This window comes from Haliotis cracherodii, unplaced genomic scaffold (genome assembly GCF_022045235.1).
Source record: "Haliotis cracherodii isolate W230 unplaced genomic scaffold, xgHalCrac1.p SCAF_19, whole genome shotgun sequence".
Classification (NCBI taxonomy): domain Eukaryota; kingdom Metazoa; phylum Mollusca; class Gastropoda; order Lepetellida; family Haliotidae; genus Haliotis; species Haliotis cracherodii.
Genome location: NW_027266274.1, coordinates 1,136,339 through 1,162,136, shown reverse-complemented (window position 1 = coordinate 1,162,136; position 25,798 = coordinate 1,136,339). Strand labels below are relative to the sequence as shown.

Sequence of the window (25,798 nt, the reverse complement as noted above, 5' to 3'; positions counted from 1 at the left end):
CTGATCTTGACATCTTGTGCTAACTGGCGAACAGTTATACGTCGGTCTGCCAAAATGGCGGTCTCCACTTGATGGATAGTGTCCTCATCAATGGCTGAATGGGGGCGACCAGGAATGGCAGCTGTTTCCCCAGATGTCTGACCACACTTGAACTGGCGATGCCAGTGTTTAACAACGTCATATGATGGGGCATCTTCCACATAAGTTGCTTTCATTTCATCGAAAGTTTCTTTTGGTGTGCGGCCTTTCAAATATAAAAACCTAATCAATGCTCGGTATTCTACTGGCTCCATTGTCACACCCTACTCGATCATAAGACCTGTAAAAGTGGTAAGATTAATAGTTCGGTGCTGAAAATTCAGACATAACCCATAGATACATGTATAATTACACATTTCTTTTGGTGTGCGGCCTTTCAAATATAAAAACCTAATCAATGCTCGGTATTCTACTGGCTCCATTGTCACACCCTACTCGATCATAAGACCTGTAAAAGTGGTAAGATTAATAGTTCGGTGCTGAAAATTCAGACATAACCCATAGATACATGTATAATTACACATGTGAAATTTCAACCAAATATGATAACCCTAAGTGGTTTAGGGGAAATCTTTAATGAACACCCCTCGTAGTTACAGACTGGCGAATTGCTATGACTCCTAATGGGTCCCAAAGTCTACGCTGTGGATTTAACTTGTGTCCATATTGCGAAGACATTGTTCATATTGAAATTATGTAACCTTATGCTTAATATAAAAATGGATGATATTAATCTGGATAACCTAACTGATACTAGTACAGTCGAAGAGGGTACTGATGAAACCATCATTATGAATCTTAATGAAGAACTTTTGTAATCAACTGTTAATGATTATTATGATGTCTTAAAAGAAGACAAAAAATATGTTACTCCGATTCGCCGTGACTATTCCAAGTTTACAATACATATTGCGACTGCGTGGCTCTCCGGATATTGATCTTATGATTTCTCGTACTAGGAAACCCCTAATCTTGTCTACAATAGCCAGACGTTGTGGTGGCAATAACATTATTCGTAATGAATTAGGTCTTGTAGACTACGACAACTCACAAGCAAAATGTTTTGCAAAGACTCCTAAGGATCTTCAGACTGTGCGTACTGAACTCGTTGCAAAGGCTGCTGCCATAGATAAAGATAATTTGGAAGACGTACCACAACGCACGAAGCAGGCCTCTGGTGGTCTCAAGAAATCTTGGCAACCTACAATAATTACACATTACAGGTACCATCCTTGAAGTACAATATTAGAGAATTACGAGGCCTTGGCAAGGCAATGCGAACAATGCGGGGATCACTCATCAATAATATAGCCAAGTTAGATGAACCCGACAAGCATATATCTTGTGAGGCAAAGCAGACAATGAAATCAGTAGACGCTGTGTTGCGGAAAGATTGTGCAACTCAGAAGACAAAAGATCAGCCCACCTCGAAGCAGCTTCCACTAATAGAGAAGCACTTTGTTCACAAATCAATCGAATTCGAGAAACTATTGATCAAGTCCTCAATGGTGATACTACACTGGCCGAAAAAATTAACACATTGTTCAGAGAACAGGGGATAACCATTACCAGTATTTTAACCACATTGGGATTTATTATATCGACTTTGACTTTTGGGTTGACCTGGCCGGATGGTGTAAAAAGAGTGGATAAGAAGCATATAAAGGCATTGGGAGAAGCACTATGAAAGCTCGCCGGGAAAGCTGCGTCTGCACTTTCCGTTATAATAGGGAGTATTGTATCCTGGCTCTTGAATTTAATAGCCAAGACCGCCACTTGGCTTAGTCAAAACTTGTGGGCAGTGATCGTAGCAATTGCCGGACTGTTGTACGTATCTGCTAAAGACTATTTATCCAAATCATGAGTAAACCAGCCGTGACTCCACCTACTATAAGCGCTGTTTTTTCATTGATATGTTGTCGATTGTTGGTGGCAATATATGGTTTTACAACTTGTGGCTGTTGCACTTCTGTTACAGTAGATGACTGTGGCTTGACTATTCCTATTTTGCCAGTATTTGTTTGCGTTATTAATTCAGTGTTAATATCTGAATTTATACCTGGTTGTTGTTTACCAGTAGCAATAACAATTTTATTATTATAGCCTATCACTTTACCAGTCTTAAGTTCCATATTACTCAGAGATGTATAGTCCTGCCCCAAAAACATAGTCTACTATGGATTGATTATGCTTTATAGAAGAAGTTATGTCAACTGGTGAAGCAATAGCATCCTCTACGTTTGCAACAAACTGTTTTTGTGCATCAAGCGCTGTCCCAGAACCAATTATTCCTGTTCGTGTTTGCCACTGTGCACCAAGAATTGACCATACATAAGTTCTTATTGATTCGTTGATTAGTAAAATTATTTTCTGTTCTATCATGAAGAAATTCATTCCAAGCATTTTCAACATCTTGTGGTTGCTCAACCTTTTGGATGGTGAAAGCAACACCACCCTTAAAGTTCATACGATCGTCTCTCCAGTCGTTACTCGAGAGAGCAAAGCTGGAAAGAAGTTGACTCTTTTCAGTAAATCATCGCTGACAGAGTGTGCACCAGCGTATGTAATACCCAGACCATGGTTAACTCCATGCAGATGCCAATCTTTACTCGTAGAAACATAAAATTCCTGACAAATATGTTCATATGCCCACCTATTGTACAGATTATTTGATAATTTTGATGCCTTCCATGCTCGATCCTGCGGTAATGGGGCACTAATTTCTTTGAGCATACGTCTAATTTGATAGTACACGTGAACTGATAAAACGGATTTATGTAGTTCAAAGCATTGTTGTGGCACACCATATAGCAAAGTTTAACTGGTTTTGCCAAAATTGCATTGGATTGTGGAACCAATCATGTACCATTTTGTCGCTAGTTGTGGTGAACCTGTATTTTTCAAAGATATTAGGGAAATGAACTAAAACCTGAGCACCAGAGGCTCTTACTAAAATCGACTGGTTTGTAAGGTAAGTTGCTTCGATGCTACTTTCTGTATTAACACCTACCATATTGAAGTTGTAAAATAGTATCTTTGTATATTTAATATGTAGGTTACAATCCCAGGAAAATAACAAATGGTCAGTCTATTCAACTGCTTCACGCTATGTAAAACTTGGGGGGGCAACTTGAAGTTGCTCTCTGTGATATAACATATTACCCGCGGTGGACCAATATAAGTGCTGCAAGAGGTTATAATAAGTTATTACTAGATAAAGAACGTCACACTATATCTGATGGGTATTATAGCGTATGCTCACTCAATGACGAAATTTTAAAGCCTTTGGGAGCTAGTCTCACACAAAGTGAATCAAATGGGGTGCTGATTTTAGGCAGTGGAGCACATTCTATAAAACTTGACAGAGACTTAGCAAATACACTTGGATTTATAAGAAGAGAAGTGGCACCCAACACAACAATGCATGGAGTTAAATTACCCAATATAGTTCCCTATCAAGAGTTGTGCATCCATCTTGATCAGATCAGTACAACGGATAATATTCAACTCGAAAATCCTTCAACTCTGCTAAGAGCTATTCCAGTCAAAGATGAAAAATACTATAGTGGCAGAACGGAAAATTCTCATGATTACAATATAAAATATTAAAGCAGGGTATAATTACAGATCTAAAAATTTCTGTTTCAGATGTAAAACATCAACCTGTACATATAGGATATTTGAGTGTGACACTCCATATTATAGTGAGTATTGTTTTACGCCGCTTTTAGCAATATTCCAGCAATATCACGGCGGGGGACACCAGACATGGGCTTCACACAATGTACCCATGTTGGGAATCGAACCCGGGTCTTCGGCGTGACGATCGAACGCTTTAACCACTAGGCTACCTGACCGCCCCTCTCTCCATATTATAAATAATGGTTGATTCTTCAGGCCCTGGACACATAACTATAACCAGGGTTTTTGGAAAAAGGTTTTAATAGTAACTTAAAACAAAGTTTATGAAATTCTATCGGGCTCTAGGTTAAAATACAGATGAATGTGAGAGAAGTGACTGTACGGGGTGAGGGAATCACCAACAGGTCAAAAGGTTATCGATTTTGCTTCTCTGGGAAATAGAAATGGCTTTTAGAGGAAATTACCAAGAATGCTTGAATCAGAAATGACTGTTAGGGGGATTCGGGAATGGGTTTTCACCTTAGGGTTGTTTGAATTATGAGTATGTTTTGTTGACTAATGACTTTAGGAAATCAACTAGAGGAAATTTGACGAGTTTTGATGGTATAAGTGACTGGAACGGAAATTGGGGTTCATATGGAGGTGAGCATTAGGACTCATTTCACATGATGTCAAATATTATTTCGGTGGGAGGAGCTAAAATTATCATCAATAGTATTAAGTGAGTTGTCCGGGAGTGGTGCGGGATTCGGAAACTCACGGCTGAACAGAGAGGTTCTCTCTGTATAATGGAATTCCGGGTCAGAAAAGTATTAGAGTTAACAGCTGATCAGAAATGCTATCAGGCTCTTCAATGCATCCTTTAGGTATGTGTTGTATTTAAGTTATACAGGCTACTAGAAAATAACTGAGGACCATGTGTGTATATTTATGATTAATTCTATCATAAATAAAAAGGACTTGAGCAAACCAGCTGACTTGTGATTTTGAGTGAGCTACATCATCCCCAGAACTAAGCAGTGGTCGATCAGAACAAGTGACCAAGGGAGAAGGATAGAGTACCCGCCCCCTAAGGTTACATAACCTTAGACAATGTAATACAATTGTGCTTTCGGATCTTGGAGACACAAAAGGGTTTGATAAACCCGGTATCGAGGGCAAGTTATATGCTTTACACTTACAAGATAATGTATACAAGCGGAAAGAAGTTATATTCACAGAACCTAATGGCTACTGAATATCATCGTTGCTCCACCATATGTGATGATGAGTAAGGGACATCATTTAACTAAGATAATGAATCTTATATCCCCTCAGTGTGTTACTCGCTCCCCTGCCAGATGACCGAGGCTATGTTATTGAGTTGCCCATCATTAAAAGATGTTCTCTTAAGTTTGGTTCCTGAATTCAATGATGTAAAAAATAGCCTGAATGGTAGACCTAATTTTTCTACAATTATTATCAAAGTTGGGGGATGCGCCAGAAGATGCTCCAGATATATTACCGGGCCTATCAATTAAATGGCTTATGAAACATGAACATCAACGTTGCAGTATTATTATTTATCTTGGAGTATTGCCCCGTTGCAAGTCTTTAGATGGTCCAAGTTAATAAAGGATTTGGCATTTCACTTACTAATACATCTAATAAGACTGATGAATACTCTCAAGACATTTATGCAAGACCAATTAAACACTCTTGTGTTATAATATATATTATGGGTTTATATCCGGCGGTCGATGAAGCATCTGAAAAGATGGATACTGTTGATGGATTTTGATTACATCAAATAAGTGACATAAAACATCACATAGAGAAGGAGTAGTATAGGTAATGATGGTTCTGCCGCAACCCCACTGGAGCTGGATTTATTTACCTATACTGCTACTACAGGTGGCATTTTTTATGCCAAAATGATTATGCGATTCAATGATAGTCATGAGATGTATTAAACGAAACATCAATATTAATTAATAATGAATAAAATTTACTATAGCCCACGAGGATATTGGAAAGGTGTAGGAGCAATAAAAACATTAGCCACCGCGGCTAAGGTATCTAAAGATGTGGCCAAGGATTGGTTAAAGAAACAAGCGATGTGGCAAATATATTTACCGGCACCGCGCTATATACCGAGGAAGAAGTTTGATATTTTTACAACGAATGAAGTTCATCAGGCTGACCTCCTGTTTCTTCCCCACGATAAGGTAAAACGCAAAACCTATAAATACGCTTTAACCGTAGTGGATGTGGCTAGTTGATACAAAGAGGCTGAGCCATTAACCTCGAAAGATTCAACAGAAGTAGCTACTGCACTGAGTCGCATATATAAACGCGGACCACTAAAATGGCCTAAGCTATTTCAAGTAGATCCCGGTCGCGAGTTTATGGGATCGATAACAAAACTGTTAACAAAGCACAATGTCGAAATCAGGCGTGGTGAAAGAGAGGCCTACCGCAGTCAAGCTATCGTCGAAAGATTTAACAGGACATTAGCGGAACGTTTCTTTGGCTATCAGTATGGGATCAAAATGAAATTCGAGCGATTGAGATCAACCGAATGGGTGACACGATTATCAGCTGTTGTATCAGTGCTGAATAATGAAGTAACGAGATTAATAGGGAAGAAACCATCCGATGAGATTAAAATGAAATCTGTGACTTCTGAATCTTCAGCACCGAGGAGAGGCAAAGAACAAAAAGGGTAAGATATTTACACCAGCCCAGTGAACTCGAGGGAGGCCTACGTCGCGCAACCGATCCCATATGGTCCCTTAAGACGTATAACATTAGTCGATTGGTTACGAAAGAAGGAGAGCCTATTCTTTATCATCTTCAAGATGGACCGGGTAGGGTATTTGTACGAGAGGAGTTGTTCATAGTTCCCGACGGTACGGTATTACCACCATAACCATAAGCATAGGTAGTTACACCATCATTATCAATCCATCTCTTTGTATCTAAGGGGGATAATGATGTCTTGTTCATTCTGAATCCATATATCCTATGATTGTAACTTCTTAAAGAGTTCATCTCGTGTTTGAACGTTCTACCGTTGAATAATGCTTCTTTATACTGTTTGTGTTTGATATGCTTTTTTAAACATACTTCTTAACGCCCTTAGCTTTTCTTATCTCTCCAGACTATCAGACTTTTTTATAGAATACATCTTAGGTCTTAATCCGACATACTCCGCTATAGGGGTCCCAGCACATTCATCCTTCATCTTACCTAACACCTTTTTATTTACTACGCTGTGCAGTGGATTATCTTTAGGGTAATCACTCGTGTCGTACATATCTATTTTTTCTGCCATATCTTTATACACATCCTCGGTTTGTATTTCCATCAACAAAGAATCTGTGTCGGTATATAACACCTCGCATCTATCGCCGTATTGCTTCTTAAGTTTGTTGTAATAAAAGTCATACATTAAGTGTTTTGACAAGTCGAGAATACTCATACCGACATACACCGGTCTGTTGAATTTTATATTACTCTTCTGCATATGCAACGCGGCTAAGTCGTTATCGAATATCTTGCTTCTGTTAAAAGCCGGACTGGCTATAAGTTTCCTGAGTCTTTCTTCCTCATTAGATCTGACTAATTTAACATCAACACGCTTCCTTTGATTCTCCATAGTTTTACCAAATACTGAGTTATTCATGAGCTTATATAGATCCTTTTCGAAATCGCCGGTGGCTATCTTCCTTAAATCTGTGTACATAGGGCTCCATCCAAGGGCTTTGATCAAACTTTAGAACTCTGTGTATTTTCTTAAGTTTCATACCTAACGATAGATACAACTGGAGATTTCTGTAGTAAACTATATATTTTGTCTTATCCATCAAATTTGGTACGAGTTTTTCTACGTTAGCTAACCTACTATTACCCATCAAGGAGCGTTGATATTCCGACATCCAATCTTTATTAACCATTAATCTTTCGGGAGCTAGCGGATAACTGTTATGGTCTTTATGTAATGAACTTGGATATTACAAGTATGTACCCTTTATTCGCATCATTCACATTGACATCATCGACCCACTCAAAACCACCCGTGGGTAAAGGTTGACTCATAGCCCATCCGTTCAAATTGTTAGCGTCGAGATATAATATATGCGTGTTGGGTTTACTCGGATTGTATCCTTCCACTAATTTATTATTAGCCTTAGAATACCTCATGCTGCCATCTATATACCCCCTCTTAATCCTTTCTCAATAAACAAGTGCATATCGTAATCTGTTAGTAGTTTTAGCTCTACGCCGGTCTTCTTAAACAATGCATCCCATGATAGTCCGGGACTGGAATAGTACCATGCCGGGTCCAAGCCGTATGGTTTTAAACACGTCTTTCTAAATATCTCCTTTTCTCAGCAACAAATGACGAGTTATCTTATCGGTATATTGATTTGTTATCGCAAAGTCATCGGGATTGTTTGCATTAGCTAAATTGTCCAGGGAAGATAACAGAAACTGTACAGAGTCTATGAATCTAAGCCCATTACTTTGCTTTATTCTAGATTTCCCATCCTTGTCCCTATAATGTATAGGTTTAGTCAATGAGAACGATATGTATTTTTCCATATTGTTAGGAATGCACGTTAAACCGCCGTCGGTCTTTGAGATAGCTTGCATGATTAGATGAGAATCGTATCCCGTAAGGTTGTGAAACACAACGGGGATGGGTATTGTTTGAGAATTCATTTTTAGTTTCAAGTTACACTCGTTATGCGCGGCTCCCCGATAATTACCGGTGACGTGACAATGATCTCTTACATCCAGGGGTTTATTACAAACATGACAACTCGTTGACTTCTTATGGGCCCTCCAATCATCCCTCGTCATACACATGGGTTTCTTACACGATAATTTTTCCCTGATTATTCTCTCTTCATTTTGTAGATGTTCTAAGAACTTTCCCGCTGCATCGGGACCTCTGTAAATCACAGGAGTGTTTGTTTTCCCATCATACCTTACAACTATATATCCAAACCCACAAGGAATATGTTCTTGAGTTTTGTACGTAAAACTACTATCTTGATTGCTACGGTTGGTATTTTCTATGGGTTTGATAAGCGCTTCGAAGTCGGCGTAAATTACGTACGGTACTGACATTTGATTACAATAATGTTCAAATTTTAATATATTTTTCCCCTCTTTAGTCTTCCTCTACAGTCTTCTTTATGCGCTTCTAATAGATCTTGTCTGCTGTACCCATGTAGGCATCTTTCGCAGAAATATTTCTTTCTAGCATATTTTGTTTGATCGTATAATAGCCTGTTTAAACTCTTTATCCACGTATAATGATATTTTCCATCTTTTTCGATCAGAAATGAATTGATTCTGGGGATATGTTCCGGAGCGGAGCTTATCCTGTCTACAACAATTCCTTTAGAATGTCCGAAAACATTTAGAGCTAAATTATTTTGCTTTTCCACCTGATCAATTTGCGATATTGGTGTAGGTTCGTCTATACCATCGAAGTTGAGTCCATCGTTTTGGGGATAGCTAGAAGGTCTATCCGGATTTTTGTCTACGGGGAACAATGCAGATCTTATCATCATTCTTAAACAATCATCGGATTTATTTTTTACGTTAATTATGGCTTTTTTCTTCTTATAATACGGGGGTAAATCTATATAAGATCCACCTTTGAAAGGCATATAATTTGCTATATCTAAATATAAACTATCGATTTTATCCACACCCCAACCCGAACCTCTATTAGTCCAACGTTCTAAAGTTTCCTGTATCCTCTGAATTGATGTATCTATTGATGCGTTTATAGTATCGGATTCGGTTATAACTTCTTGATTGCTACGGAAATATGGTTCGGCATATTCGGTGCTATCGTCTGTGTTACTTTTACTCAATAACATTTTAATCGTCAGCTGGTATTTTATACTATGTAAATCATCTAATTCCTCGTTAACTTTACTCGATATGATGGGCTTAATATCGTTAACATCCATGTTGGAATTAATATCCATCTTCCAACCTCTTAGATATTTACCAACGCCGGCGGATGTGGGTACAAATATTAATTCTTGTTGTTTATTCTCAACATCATTATCAACATCAACATTATTATCACCATTATTATCAATATCTAGTAAAGCGATCAATTCAGCTCTTTTCATTCGAGAATAACCTCTCAGCCCACTGTTTTTAGCTTGCGCTTTGAGTTCACTAACAGTCTGGGGTTTGTTGTATTCCAAACCTAGTAAGGTAATCAATTCAGCTTTTCTCATTCGAGAATATCCACGTAGACCACGTTGCTTTGCCATAGCCTTCAACTCTCTGACAAAAACCATTGAGGTTGAATGGTATATGCAAAATGAGACAAATGTCTAATTGGTTGTTTTTCATACATCTAAATACGTATTCTCCCCAACCTATTCCTCTCGTTGATGTAATCTCTCTTCCTAGCATAAATAATCTGGTTCCTGACCCTATCAGCACCGTGTTCCTTACATAAACAATAACGACCTTTGACCCCTATCCCGCATACAGAACACGTATAGTTTATGTTTCCGCGCCTGATGTAATAATTGTGTATACCGCAGTAAATTTCAACACAGCGTCGGTTACATAGAGTTTTTTTCCCCAAGAGTGTAAATCTGCAATGATTCATGGTTTATACATCTATCATATCATTTGTCTAAATGCAAATCACATCTACACTATTGATGCGTAGCCACAGCTGTCACTCTGGCTTATGCGTAATTGTATAGCTGAAAATCAATACAGCAGTCAATCCCAACATGATAAATTTTACCTCGCGATTCTTTTGTTCCTCTGACGGTGTATAAAACTGACTCATTGTTGGTCTCGGTATTGGGTCTAGTTTTTTCCCATAAACGAGGAAGTATTTGTGCATGGCAGATTCGACATCCTTAAACGTTTGAATTGAATGTCCTTCCTTACGCATTTCTTCATGAATAAAATCTAATCTCTTCATTCTCTGCCACGAATATTGTGACTGGGCTGCTTGGAGTTGTTCCATTGCTTCCTTATGTCGTTTACGCTCCTCTTCAACTTCTTTAGCGTTTGATTCCTTCATACTAGAAAATAAATAATTACTCCCCGAAAAAGCTAGAGCATTAACAATAGCTCCACCGACCATCATCGCAATTGTTGCCATATGTTTAATAATATAAAATATTCAAATGTTTAATTACTTCATTATGTCTTCCGGGATAAGTCCTTGTTTGATGAGCATATCCTTCGTTGCCATAGCCAATCCAATATCCAGAATCATCATTGGTATATCATAACTATTAAAATCTAGCTTGGGAGGTGTGGTTTTAGTAATCATTTTAGCTATACGGGCATAACCAATGGCCAAGCCGGTGACCACCGCTGAATGATACGTTGCGTTTACCAACATTTTACCGTCTGTAACTGGAGTAGTCATGCTTCTTATAGCATTATATGGGGGCTAACCTCTAATTGAACTTGTTGTTGCATTGGGGGTGACATTTTCTCTTCTCCGGTCTTATAAATCAACCATACTGCTGCTATACCAGAAACCTCTACTAGTGCCCTTGTTTTAATCGGATTAATATTTGAATAATTTATTAATTTCGCTTTGCGCGCCAGTCCTCCCTTCCTCCTAGCTGCTATTTTTGGGGGGTTCTTAGTAACTCTGGCTTTTAGTATTTTCTCATTCACATGTGGTACAATCTGTGTTTGTGGTGCATTCACTCGTTGTTCCTCATTCACTCGTTGTTCCACAATCTGTTGTGGTTGTGCAGTTATTTCCTTGTTCACTTGTTGTTGCGTTTTCACAATCTGTTGTGGTGTCACTTGAGTCTCCATTATTAATTTGAACTTCGTTCTTTATATTATTAAGTGGGCATGTATGTTTAAATTGACAATACCTAGCCGTTATTAAAGCTGTGGTGAACGGAGCTAAAAACATTCTGTATCTATGATAAAACTCACAGCTCACTGAGCTTATAGCGTGTTCGATGAATGGGTCTTTCTCGAGAGATTGGCATCAATACATGCGATGTTCTGCCGGGATAGGGAGAAACGTACTAGCTACGACTTTGTATAGTTGTAACATAACCGACCCTATCATTTTAGTCATGGTAGCTCCCAGTCTAGACTCGTAACGCGCGTACAGTTTTTTAATTTCTTCGTCGGTCATGTTATCAATTTTTTCGATGGTATAATTTTCCCCCAAATATTGAGAACATTTTCCACCGGCTACCAAAGCGGTGAGCCTTTCTCCATGTTTATCTAAAGATTTATCTGTAACTACTTCAGCATCTGCATCAGATTCTTTGAGCATTTGTTCGAGGAGTTTGTCGCATTCCATAATGTAATACCTAAGGAGATATTTAAGTCTAACATAATATAATATGGCATATCCAATACATCCCTTGATAATGAACTGTTGCGAAAGAATGATGATTTCGAACCACATTATGTCATATTAACCGCTAATGTTCAATTTGCTACATTTTGCTATAATTTTGCTATAATTTTGCTACATTTTTGCTACATTTTGGTAAGCAATTGCATAAGCAGCTGGTTGATCGGTTTTTAATACGAGTTTACAGTGCTTCGTTGCCGATAACAGTTTTCTGACTTTATCTCGTTCGAGCTTGGTATAAATGACATCATTTTCGCGTAAACATTCCTCGAATGAATCTCGATCTTTGCAATGAAAGAGTGCTACCCATTTGGTCTGCTCTCTGAGATCTTTCAGGACAGAGTTGTATTTTTGAGTAAGTACCCAAACGCTATGTTGAGTATGCCGACCGGATAATGCTAAATACGAAAGCATATCTTTCTTTTTTGTTAGTTCTTTACTCGCGCTGCAGTCGTCTATAACGAAAAGGGTTGATTCTCCTTTGTATTTTTCGTGACATACTCGTAAACAGTCTTGTAAACGATCGCCCGGATCGACTCTGTGTACCACGTCGTCATTCATTACCCAATCTCTCAATAAGTATGTTTTATTAACGCTTATAGTCGGGCACAGAATAATAATATGATTGAAAATGTCCCAATAATGACTTTGTAAAATATCTAGAATTAAAGCTGTTTTTCCGCAGCCCCTTTGCCCGCATATGATAGCGCAGTGCGGATCTTTAGGTAAAAGATTATTAATAGATTGCTTGCACGAATCGCCCATTCTGTATATTAAGTTGCGCATCCATAATCACGTACAAATATATGTTTAATTACTAGCTGATTCCTGGAGCTTCGTTATCTGTATGGTGACACCCTCGCTAGCATTTTCTATTCTCCACCCACTGCCGTGTAGTTGGTCATTGTCCGTTGTTCGCATGTCTAGCCATAGCGCGTACTTCGTGGTGAGGTATTCACCCATCGATACACTCCCAAGAGACAGATCTTTCACGACCGCGATAACTTCTCGGGAACGTTTTATAGAAGGAAGTTTTTTAATCTCATCCCACTGGGGATACGCTAGCATTCCTTGGCTATATAGTTGATTAGGAACACCCTCGATAGTCAATTCTACTTTTGTAATCTTGGGATTGTATAACTTCTCGGTATTTCTTTTAAATGCATCGGAGGGGTCCTCGAACAACATTAAAATACCCTTCAACGACCCCGTGGGGACGTTTAGATTGATATTCCACATCGTATCTTTTTTGTCCCTCGAGGTCTTTCGGTGTCGCAGCACGCGATCGTACAAAATGGCTAAACTTCTGGTATAATGGTTACGAATTTGTCTGGCTAATTCGGGATCCGTTATCATATCGTACTCCAGCGAGATATTGACAATGGAATAGCTAGCATCCTCACCAGCTCTGATTACTCTACCGTAGTCATTAAAAGTGAGTTCGTATTCTAACCTATCGCCTAGGGATGCTTGATAAAAGGGCATTTGGGAATCTAGTAATTCAAAGTCTAGGGGAACATAGAATCGGTTACCAAATGCGTCGGCAATGGCCTGATCTTTTACGACGGTACTATCACCATTTTCAGCGCCCACGCGCAGTCTCAATGTGTTCCGATTACAAATACCTTGGTATTGTAAGCTTTCCCGCTCTTTATCCGTTCTCCAAGGTTCCATGTAACAATAGTATACATCGCTATCGTCGATACTCAAAACTTCATTACCGCCAATTTTAATGGCGATTTTCTTAACGATAGCACGACCTATGTTCTGAACGGGCTCCACGTTAACGTCCGTAGAAGTCAAAATAATCGTAAATGCTAGTCGGACAGTTCCGGGAACTAACACATCGTGTGCGCCGAGATTAGGAAAGCGAACCAGAAGCGTTTGATTCTAATCGATGGTACTAGGGTTATTAGTTATAGCTACAGACTGACGAATTGCTTTGACCCCTAATGGATCTCGAAGTCTACGTTGTGGGTTTAACTTGCGTCCGTATTGCGAAGACATTGTTATATTGAAATTATACAACCATATGTTTAATATAAAAATGGATGATTTTGATCTAGATTATTTCGATAACCCGAATCCTATCGAAGAGGGTACTGATGAAACCAGCTTTAGTGACACGAATCTTATGGATGAACTTTCACAATCAACCGGTGGTGAAAAACTTTTACAATCAACCGTTGATGATTATTACGATACCTTTTGTCCTATTGGTCGTGACTATTCAAAGTTTACGATAGATAGTAAAGGAATATTGCGACTGCGTGGCGAACCGGATATTGACCTTATGCATTCTCATACTCGTAAGCTCCTAAACTTGTCTACGATAGCCGGTAAACACAGTATCAGCACTGTTCATGATAAATTAGGTTTTGTAGACTACTCACGACTTTCCGCTCTTCAGACTGTGCGTGATAAACTCGTTAACAACACAGATAATTTGGAAGCTTCCTCGATGGTGGCCTCGGACGGACTCGGAGAAATCTTAGATACCTATTACGATAATTCCACGTTACAGGTTCCATCCTCGGAGTTTAGTATTAGGGAATTATGAGGTCTTGACAAGGCAATGTGAACATTGCGGGGAGAACTCATGAATAATACAGCTAAGATATCCGAAATCGACAAGCATATAGATTACGAGAAAACAAAACTTGAACAGGCGGGCGATGAGTTCAGTAGACGCCGCGTAGCGGAAAGATTGCGTAACTTAGAAGACGAAAGATCGGCCCGCCTCGAAGCCTCGAAGCAGCTTCGCGTTAACCGGTGGCACAGGTGGTACAGGTGGTGGCGGATCACCGCCTACGTCGGATGGTATAAAAGAGTGGATAAAAAAGCATTTAAAAGCATTAGGTTCAGCACTGGGAAAGCTCGCTGAGAAAGCCGCGGCCGCACTATTCCCTTTTCGCCTGTGATTGTTTGCGTTATTAATTCGACATTAATATCTGAATTTATACCTGGTTTTTGTTGATCGGTAGCAATAACAATTTTATTATTATAGCCTATCACTTGGTCGATCTTAAGTTCCATATTACTCAGAGACATGTATAGTCCCGGTGCATAAACGTAGTCCACTTTGGATTGAGCGTACTGTAATACATCTTGAAAACGCTTTATAGACGATGGTATGTCAACTGGTGAATTAATGGCGTCCTCCACGTTTGAGACAAACTGTTTTTGCGCATCGAGCGCCGTCCCAGAACCGATAATGGACGTTCGTGTTTGCGATTGTGCACCGAGAATTGCCCATACATAAGTTCTTATCGATTCATTAAATCTTACAAATCCTGGGTTAGTAAAATTATTTTCCTTTTTATCATTAAGAAATTAATTCCAAGCGTTTGTGGTATCGTTCAGTTGTATAAATTTTGTAACAATATAAATAGACCCACTCTTAAAACTCATAATATCCCCTCTCCAATCGTTGCTCGAAAGTTCCCAGCCTTTATACCATTTATGTGTTTTTTCAAAATAATCATATATTCTTGAGTAAAGTTTGCTGGTACGCACCAACTTACGAAAATCAAATTTAGCTTTATTAAGTTCTTTATATACATAATCGCTTTCTTCTTTGACGGTTATTTTTTCCTCTGTGTAAGGAACACCTAGACCATGGTTTGCTCCTTTAATACGCCAATCTTTACTCGTAGAAACATGAAATTCCTGACAAATACGTTCGAATGCCCACCTATCATAATTATTATTTGTGGAATTCCACGCTCGATCATGCGGTAAGGGAGCACTAATTTCTTTAAGTATACGTCTAATCTGATAGTACACGTGAAATGTTATAACAGACTTATTTAGCATATATCCTGGAGCATAAAGAGATACGCCACATCCCGTTGTGGCACACCATATGGCAAAGTTTAACTGATTCTGCCAAAATTGCATCGGATTGTGAAACCAATCGTGCACCATTTTATCGCTAGTTGCCGTAACTCTGTAATTTTTAAAGATATCGGGGAATTTAACGAAAAATTCAGCACCAGAGGCAGTTACTATAATCAATTGATTAGTAAGTATGATTTTATATTTAAGTTATGATATAGTATCATTGTATATTTAATATGTATGTTACACTCCCGGGAATAACAAATGGTCAGTCTATTGAACTGCTTCGTACTATCGATAACTCGGATGGACAACTCGAAGTCGCTCTATGCGACGTAACGTATTACCCGCTGTGGACCAATATAAGTGCTGCGAGAGGTAATAATAAGATATGGTTATTAAATGAAAGAGGCGGTATTACTATACCTGATGGGTATTACAGTGTATGATCACTCAATGATGACATTTTTAAGCCTAATGGAATTAGTATCACACAAAATGAGTCGAATGGGACAGTGAAAATCAACGGTGGAGAAAAAGGTGTACAGATTTTTGAGAACTTATCTGTTACACTTGGATTTACACGCGGAATTTTATCAATATTAAGGTCAACATTTGATGGAAATACATTGCGCGATTTAGTTCCCTATAAAGAGTTGTGTATCCATCTTGATCAAATAAGCACGACAAATAATATTCAACTAGAAAGTCCTTCAACTCTGCTCAGATGTGTTCCAGTGAAAAATGAAAAATATAATAGTGGTAGAACGGACTCTTTCTCATCATTACAATATAAAAAAATTAAAGCGGGGTATTTTTTCAGACCTCAAAATTTCTGTATTAGATGTAAAACATCAACCTGTACATATAGGATACTTAAGTGTAACACTCCATATTATAAATAATGCTTGATTCCATATTTAAGTTGTGATATAGTATCATTGTATATTTGATATGTATGTTACACTCCCAGGAATAACAAATGGTCAGTCTATTCAACTGCTTCGTACTATCGATAACTCGGATGGTCAGCTCGAAGTCGCTATCTGTGACGTAACGTATTACCCGCTGTGGACCAATATAAATGCTGTGAAAAGAAATAATAAGATAGTGGTAATAAATGAAAGAGGTAGTATTACTATACCTGATGGGTATTACAGCGTATGCTCACTCAATGATGAAATTTTTAAGCCTAATTGAATTAGTCTCACAAAATGAGTCGAAAGGGACAGTGAATTTAAGCACTGGAGAAACAAGTGTAATTCTTCACGAGAACTTAGCAATTACACTTGGATTTAGAAAGCCAGTATTATTAAAACCCAACAAAACAGTGAATGGAGAGACATTGTCCGATTTAGTTCCCTATAAAGAGTTGTGTATCCATCTTGATCAAATAAGCACGACAAATAATATTCAACTAGAAAGTCCTTCAACTCTGCTCAGATCTATTCCAGTGAAAAATGAAAAATATAATAGCGGTAGAACGGAATCTTTCTCAACATTGCAATATAAAAAATTTAAGCGGGTTATTATTTCAGACCTCAAAATGTCTATATTAGATGTAAAACACCAACCTGTACATATAGGATACTTAAGTGTAACACTCCATATTATAAATAACGGTTGATGCATCAGGTCCTGGAACGCTCAGACAATGTACCGTATTCGACGTAATAAGCGCCCTGCTCTAATAAGCACCCACGGCGATATTTCCTAAAATATTTGCTGGTGAACAATCCCAATTAGCACCCCTTCCGATTGGTCACTATACAGAAGACTTATTTATTCGCGTATAATACGCAATCAAATTCTGGAAAAATATATCTGTCATTTCAGGCTGTCAGCATAAACCACGAAATTGATCTTTCAAGGCTGTTTTTTTCCACCAAAAAGCCCCCCATTTCTAATTTTGAGAGCGCCCTGGGCGCTTATTACGTCGAATACAGTAATACAATTGCGCTTTCCGATCTCTTTACACTTACACGATAATGTATACAAGCGGAAAGAAGTTACATTCACGGGTAATCTAGAAGATTTAAGCGATGTCGACGTTAGTAGACTCATTAAAAACACTTCGTACAATATTATTCTCCACGGCGAGAATAAATGGACTATGGTCGAAGCAAACATCAATGGCTATTGAATATCGTCATTACCCCACCTTATGTGATGATGGGTAAGGGACATAATTTAACTAAGATAATAAATAGTGGTATCGTACTCGCGGCCTATATCCCGTCAAAACGAAAAAGTGTTTTTTTTGCCAGAAGACCCTGGTCATATGTTATATAGTTGTCCGGCAGTCCAAAATGTTAGATTGTCAGAGTGAACTAAACAAGCACATTCAAAAATCTTGAGTGGAAGTGAGCTAAAAATGTCCCCAATAGTCATCCCCACATGGTGACTCATCATGTACCCAATTAACTGATGAATTGATATAACTTATAAAACTCTTTGGTATTACCTTGTTTTCTCTTCTTGTTGACGTTACCACCACTTTCACTGTGTCTTTTTCCTGCCTTCACAGTGTCTCCTCCATGCATGTCATAGAAAAACTGTGTTCCCTGCAAATTATTAAAAATAGCTGCTGTTCACCAGATAGCAACAAAAGTGGCTGATAGCTATATTGCCCTGCAGTCAACATTATTCCGGCAATGTAATGAATCCAGTGGATGATGGCATGATCAACATTCCATGTAGGTAGATAACACACAATCAGCATGACCAATCGGCTCTTGACAAGCATACATTGCTTGGGATCTATACCCTGACCCTGACTCCCCCAGGCTGTCATTTTTTGTGGATATATGTGTGAAAGCCTGGATAAAATACTCTTGCAACATAATTGTAGTGGGTAGATGACCAACACAACAGTACATGCTCTGCCCAACTCTATCTACTGTGCACGTTTCGGTATAACTATGAAATTTGATACAAAACATCACAAGACGATTTACCATGCCTAATGCCTTGGATAAGATTACTGTGGTTATTTTCTCGTACACTAATCTGGAAATAGCAATCAGCTGTACACACGTTTTCTCCAATTCTACTAGTGATTCAGTTAAAAAGTACCCAATGATAAAAATTTCAAATGCAATGGTCAGAAGAAATTGTATCTGAAATTATTATTTTATCAGGAATAATATATTCCCATATTGTGTTATTTTAGTTGCAGCTTTCACTATATATACTTAAAATTATAAGAAACATAAGTATAGCTCTTTGGCACAGCTGATTGCTATTGCAGGATGTTTGACCAGTCACCAAAAGGACTTCCTGCACAGTATGTATTTTGATTGCGAAAAGGTTAGGTAGACATATAATAGTCCAATTACTACAAATATGCCTTTTAACTAGTCAAAGTATGACAAATGATATCCATCTTCTGGCAACTACAGTTTGTTTCAAGGTGTCAATAGCAGTAATCTGACCGTGGTTGCTGTAAATAAGGGTGAGTTGGGCGATCTACTGATCACTTCACACATGATTTTGCCGAAATTAGCGTACCCCATTCGACGTAATAAGCGCCCCGCTCTAATAAGCGCCTACGGCAACATTTGCTAATATATTGGCTAGTGAACAATCCCAGTTAGCTACCCTTCTGATTGATCAATATACACAAGACTTATTTTTCTTCGTGTATAATACGTGTATTATATGCATCCTTAATTGTGAATTAGATTCTGGAAAAATACATCTATACATCGTATATAAACATTTCAGGCTGTCAGCATAAACCACGATCTTTTAACCCTGTTGTTTTTCACCAAAAAATTATTCTATTAAGAGCCCCCTATTTCTAATTTTGAGAGCGCCGTGGGCGCTTATTATGTCGAATACGGTAAATAATATTGAATGAACTTTTGAATAAAATTCCTAAAATAGATTACAAACCTAAGTCCAGATATACTATGAACACGTTTTTATAACCATAGTATATAATGTGATTAAATTGTGTACTCTTGTTCGGGTTTGTTGACTGGTATTTCTGGTGTTATGTGCTCGCAGTGATCAACAGATAATGTTTTGAGACATGGGGGGAAAACATCGTGTCAGTGTAAAACTTGAGTTTATTAAGAAAATGTAAGTAAATTTTGTGCACCATGTATTACTGCGCGCGCTATATTGATGGGGGCAAAATCGAGGGAACACTGTACCATACATGTTGAATTATTATGAAGAATTACTCATATTCAAGAGATATTAGATTTGTTCGATTGGTTGTTAATTTTGTCATTAAGTGGTACACACTGGAAACATCTCTTCTTAACGTACATACTTCTCTATATGTTTCTCTGGTTCACATTTCTTTTGGAGGTGAGTATATAACCTATACCTGTAATAACATCACTTGGCTAATCCAAAACTACCTTAAACCTTATGTTTATTAGTTTCATCAAATTCCATTTATATATGCTCAAGATGTAGAGTACACAAGATTTTTGGGATGACTACTTGACACAGAGTGGAGATGCAGAGTCTTTTCATGACTTAAATAATCTGAAACCGAGATCAACCCAAACTTCATGTGATGGATATGCTGCCTTTAAGATCATGTATACAAAATATAATCACGTCATTCATAAATATGGAAGTTATTGTTTACATCAACTGTTTTGAGGCGGTGTCAGTACTGAGTGAACTTGACCTTCAATGGGAATATAAGGGGCATATCAGGTAGGAAGACTTCAACATCTGTCATGAGCACATTGTTGAGAAAACCAATTGCGGTGGTGGCGGAGCTCAAATTCAAGCAAAGATATGTAGAAGCTGCCCTTAAAGGAACACTAATCTCTGGCTTCTTCTCGGGTGTCTGACACTGGCCACTAGGGCTCACTAGCCGCCGTGAGTTGATTTGCTCGCTGTCGCAACTGACCGTGACAAGAGACTGGGCTACCGCCTGCAAGAACAGCTAGATAAACTTGGAGGCAATATTTGTTTTACTCATTTTTGAAAACTGATATGTTAACCGTGATCTATGAAGATTTCGACAAAGGGTGCTTGTTAATTAATTTCTTCAGCCTTAACAAACAGTGAGTGAGTGAGTGAGTGAGTATGGTTTACGCCGCTTTTAGCAATATTCCAGCAATATCACGGCGAGGGACACCAGAAATGGGCTTCACGCATTGTACCCATGTCGGGAATCGAACCCGGGTTTTCGGCGTGACGAGCGAACGCTTTAACCACTAGGCTACCCGACCGCCCCCTTAACAAACAGAGTCATCAGAAAGATGACATATCCCCCCGGCAGCTGTCAGTAAAGTAACCACTAGTAAATGTGCAATTCTGTATGTAATGAGTCAACAGTTGAATGTTCTTTAAGAAGTATACATTGTTTACCCACTGAATGGTTTTCGAATTCTGGCCCGGAAACGAACCCGTTCCCCAATGGAGTCTAGGTCCAACTTCTTTCCATAAAAATTGTAAAAAATAAAAATTCGTAAAAAAGAAAATATTGAAAGGCACCACTTTGTATGTGCCTGATAGCTTTGCCAAGTTTCAATCAAATACAATGGTTTTCAAATAATGGTTTTCGAATTCTGCCCTGGAAACGAACCCCATCCCCAATGGGCGACCTTTTTCAATTTATCTTCCCTTCACTAACCCGCTAGGTGCGCTGACCCGGATGATCCAACGGCGCATGTGGTATCCGCGATATGAGCACTACATGTTACTATGACGCCTATAGACAGTTAACTAGTATAACCTGCACCTCTGTTGGCAACAGTCACGCTTGTGTGTGGACAGCATACCTCTAGCCTAAACAATGATTTATCTATTGCCACGTCCGGAAATAAATGTTCCTTGATTTAATGATACATCAGGGATGACCACGACTGATTATATTGTATAGTTATCCACTAGATAAGCGTTCGAAGCGATGCAGTGAGATCAGCTGATCGTTCATCCCATGTGGCTTTGTTGACTTTTTGCAATCGGTACTGAGAGTGTTGACCTTGATGTATGAATATGAAAATTGAGTAGATTTTGCATACGTTCCTATATCTATGTTGTAGCATCGCCGAGCAGGCTACATCATATGCATGCATTTCAGTATGTACAACGGTGAGGCGATACGGTACGCGAAATGTGAAGGTCTCATGCAACGTTGCCTCAATGTTGTGAATATTGACAGCAACACATTTAAGTATTTGTCAGATATATAACAGAGAGCAAAGAGAAATGTTCTCAAGAAATTGTACGAGTAACATGTACTGTAAAATTACGTCATCAACTAGATATCATGTTACAATGTTCAAAATAAAAGAAATGGAAATCACTGAAATCTGTTTTGATATTTAAGGGTTAATTGGTGCATGTTGTATACAAGGATTTTATGTATATGAATGGAAGCTGTTTGCTGCCAAATACTACCATGATTATATTTAAATATGATCAATGAAAGATATTTATTATTTTGGCCTTTTTTTAATTTTAACAAAGTAAAAAAACCATATCAGACACAGAGGACCCTATATTTTAGTTAAAATACATATTCAAGAGTATTTGTACCAGCTACAATTTTAATAAAATAAAACAATATATTCATACTAATTGCCAATCTCTATAATTTTGATTGTATTAACAATGCAGTGTCTACATCCAGTTTGCATTGACAATAATCATATGATTGTAACACAGATAAAGCTGATTCTTAACTTCATTAGGCCTTGCTTTTTATGTTTCCTTGTTCTAAACTGATGTTTCAAATTCCAAAATCAACAAATTATTAATGTTTTTCTCTTCACACCAAAAGATATCTGCATTGCACAATGACTCTTATTATTTTATTCAATATCTTGGCACACTTGTGCATGTGTACTAGTATTTGATTACACATGCATGACTTTTTAGCTGTCATCTGTTTCTGAACTGAACATTATGCTAATAAAAATAAGTAACATTAAAAAGGGACTCTGGTCTTCTTTCAGGTTTGGAGAATCAATCAATTCATTGTGAAAACATTTTAAATTTCTTAAATAAGTTACTTTGATCTTGATAAGATCAAAATAGATCCGAATTAAATTGAGGCAGATTAAATTTATGCAGTCTTATTCATTTCAGCCAGTCTGTCTAAAATCCGGTCCTATTTTTCAGGCAATAATAAATGAATGAAAATTTAAGAAAAAATATGCCTTACCTGAGTGAATCAGTCAATATGCATATTGACTGAAATTTTCAGTCAAAATACACTGACTGTAACATATGTAAGTATAAGCGTAATATGCAAAAACAAACAACATAAATAAATCCATTTATCTACATGGAATGACTGTGGGGTTCAATTTGCATTTATTTAACCATCAGAAGATTTGATGATAAACTTTCATATTCATATTTTCATATAAAATTCATATTTGCTATATGATAATAATATCTACAAAATATACTTATACTACAGGTGTCTTGAAGTACTGTTGAATGAAAATCAGGATACTTAGATACAGCAGGATAGTGTGTGGGTTTGTATGGGAAATAATTTGTCAACATTGAAATAAATATTATGTTACTAAAACAAGAAGATAAAACTATGATTTAGATCTATTTGTGCATCATACACATTTTGTGGGGTAGTCAGTATGATTTGTTGTTTGTTGGGACACATCTCTGTAATTAACTACTATTTTAAGAGCATGAGTATCAGAATTCTGTAAGAAATGATGGATCAATGAATTAAGACCTGTGATGCACATGGTGGGACACATGTTATAAGGGGCATAATTGGCCTATTTCTAAAAAAATAATATAAATTTATATATTCAGATGGAACTATAATTTTGATTTAAAAAAACCCATTTAAAATCAGTTGTTTTATTATTGTGAACGTTATTTCTTCTTAAAATATTTGTAAAGGCACGGATGTATACTTACTATATAGATCATTGGTAAAGGCCTGTCAAAGATGTCTGTGTGCTGCAAATGTTGGCGTATCACTAATTGTATTACATTGAAGTCCATGGTAGTATTTGTTGAGATTTGAATGCTTGAATTGTTGTGGGAAATAACACAAAGGCTGATAAATAAATTGGGTTTGCATTATTTCATCGATGCAATATGTTAGCCCAGACTGACTAATGCCTCGCTGTTTTCTGACACAGAAAATACCTTGGCAATATACCATTTTTCCTGACGTTTTTCCCGCTATATTCCAAAGTGACAATTCGTCTTGTAGTTGAAGACTCAACAAATGTTGATATTATAAACTAATAATCACTACAAAATATGTGCTAGTTAAAAATATTCAGTTGTAAACGACCGTTTTGGAACGAAGGTGCAACAGGATAACTCTTTAGCTTGGCTCCGTCTCTACATGTCAGTGGTTGTCGCAGCGCGCATTGATCCGGGAACCAGACCAGAAGCGACAGTTTGGACCGTCACTTATATCATTTCAAAAGGAGAGTTATTGCCCTTTGGAACAAAAAGAACGCCCATTGAGTTTATGTCCAACTTCATTCCGTAAAGATTTAAAGGAATAAAAATTAGAAAAATCCCAAAATATCAAAAGGCACCACTTCAGTATGTGCCTGATAGCTTTGCCAAGTTTCGATCAAATACACTGAATGGTTTTCGAATTCTGAATTTCGGAAAAGGAAATGATTACGGACGGACAGACTGGATGATCACTATATATTATATGCCGGGGGGATAAAAAAAAGGGTGGAAGCTCATCGAATGTATTTATTTGGAAATACCCCTGATGGTTATAGCTTAATAATAAAAAAAAGTATCCCTGCAGTGAAAGCATTTTCGGATTTCGGATAGCATGGATCATAAATTACAACTCCCTTGTTGTCATCCATGTTTTCTGGTATAACCCTACACTTGTGTACTTGATGTCATTCCCTTAAAGCTCAGTTAATGAATTTATTGCAGGTATAATTAGTGGATGCACCACTCAGATTACCTGATAAAGGTTCCCATTTGGCATTTATTGTGTATGAGGGAATTATTTAATCAAAGTCCAGGTTTGAAGTGAGGTGAAATGTGTGTTATGTAATGTGCACTTGGCAGTCCAGCAAGAGATGAATGATTAGTTGATTTACTTTTTTGTACGTTGATTGATTAATCACTGTTATCTTGCACAGTGGATATGTCAAAAGGAAGTGTTTACATTTGTAGGTTTACTGTGAAACAACTGAAACAAACTAAGTGAACACGGGTTATAATATCCCAAAACGATATTTCGAAATATTTGATTGTTACAGAGACATGTGACATCGAATTAATTTCTTTAAACAGCTGCAGACTCCTTTATGTGGATATTCACGGATACATTAATCGAACAAGGAAGGTGCCTAAAATTATATACATACCTTTGGTAGGTTGTAATTATGATATATGCATTTTGTTTTCATTCATTTGCTGTAGCATTGAACAGAATCATTCTTGTTCCTCTACATCTTGATTGGGAAGTTCTTCGATGCTGGATAGACGTTGTTTTCACAAGTCTTTTCCTTTGTAAGCATGTATATGTTACAGTCAATCTGTAAAATGGGATTCACTCAATCAATTTATAAAATGTCTAAATGTAAAATGGCTCCCTGTGAATAATGGGTCCCGTATGGTGATCCTCCTCTTGGTCAGTTCGACGGTCCCCTGTGGTCTGTGCGGCAGGCTTGGGTACCATCTGTTGATGCAGATAATACGGTAGGCCGATCGACTGGACAGTCGGTGGATAAGCGGTGGAACCGTACAGTGTCTGGAGTCTGTGCGGCGACTAAACAGTGTCTTAACAGTCGGCTGTGTGGAAAGCTGGGCAACAGTCCCCGTGCAGCGACAGTATGGTGTCTTTGAAGGTCTAGCTGCCGGTGTATCACGGTAGGGAAAAGCTGGTCGGTTGGTTGGCAGTACGGCTGATCGGTTGGTTGTACTGGCTGGCTGGCAGTT

General features: G+C 37.9%; 1 protein-coding gene across 5 annotated transcripts in view; it reads right to left on the bottom strand.

Annotated features, from left to right (window-relative positions):
• LOC139466653 (CWF19-like protein 1) overlaps positions 1 to 25,798 on the bottom strand; it is a 411,301-nt gene that overhangs the window by 101,570 nt on the left and 283,933 nt on the right. For all 5 annotated transcript variants that reach the window (XM_071248237.1, XM_071248241.1, XM_071248239.1 and 2 more), the window contains one exon: positions 18,372 to 18,471. In XM_071248237.1, the coding sequence (XP_071104338.1) occupies positions 18,372 to 18,471 (100 nt within the window). The remainder of the gene's footprint in view (positions 1 to 18,371; positions 18,472 to 25,798) is intronic.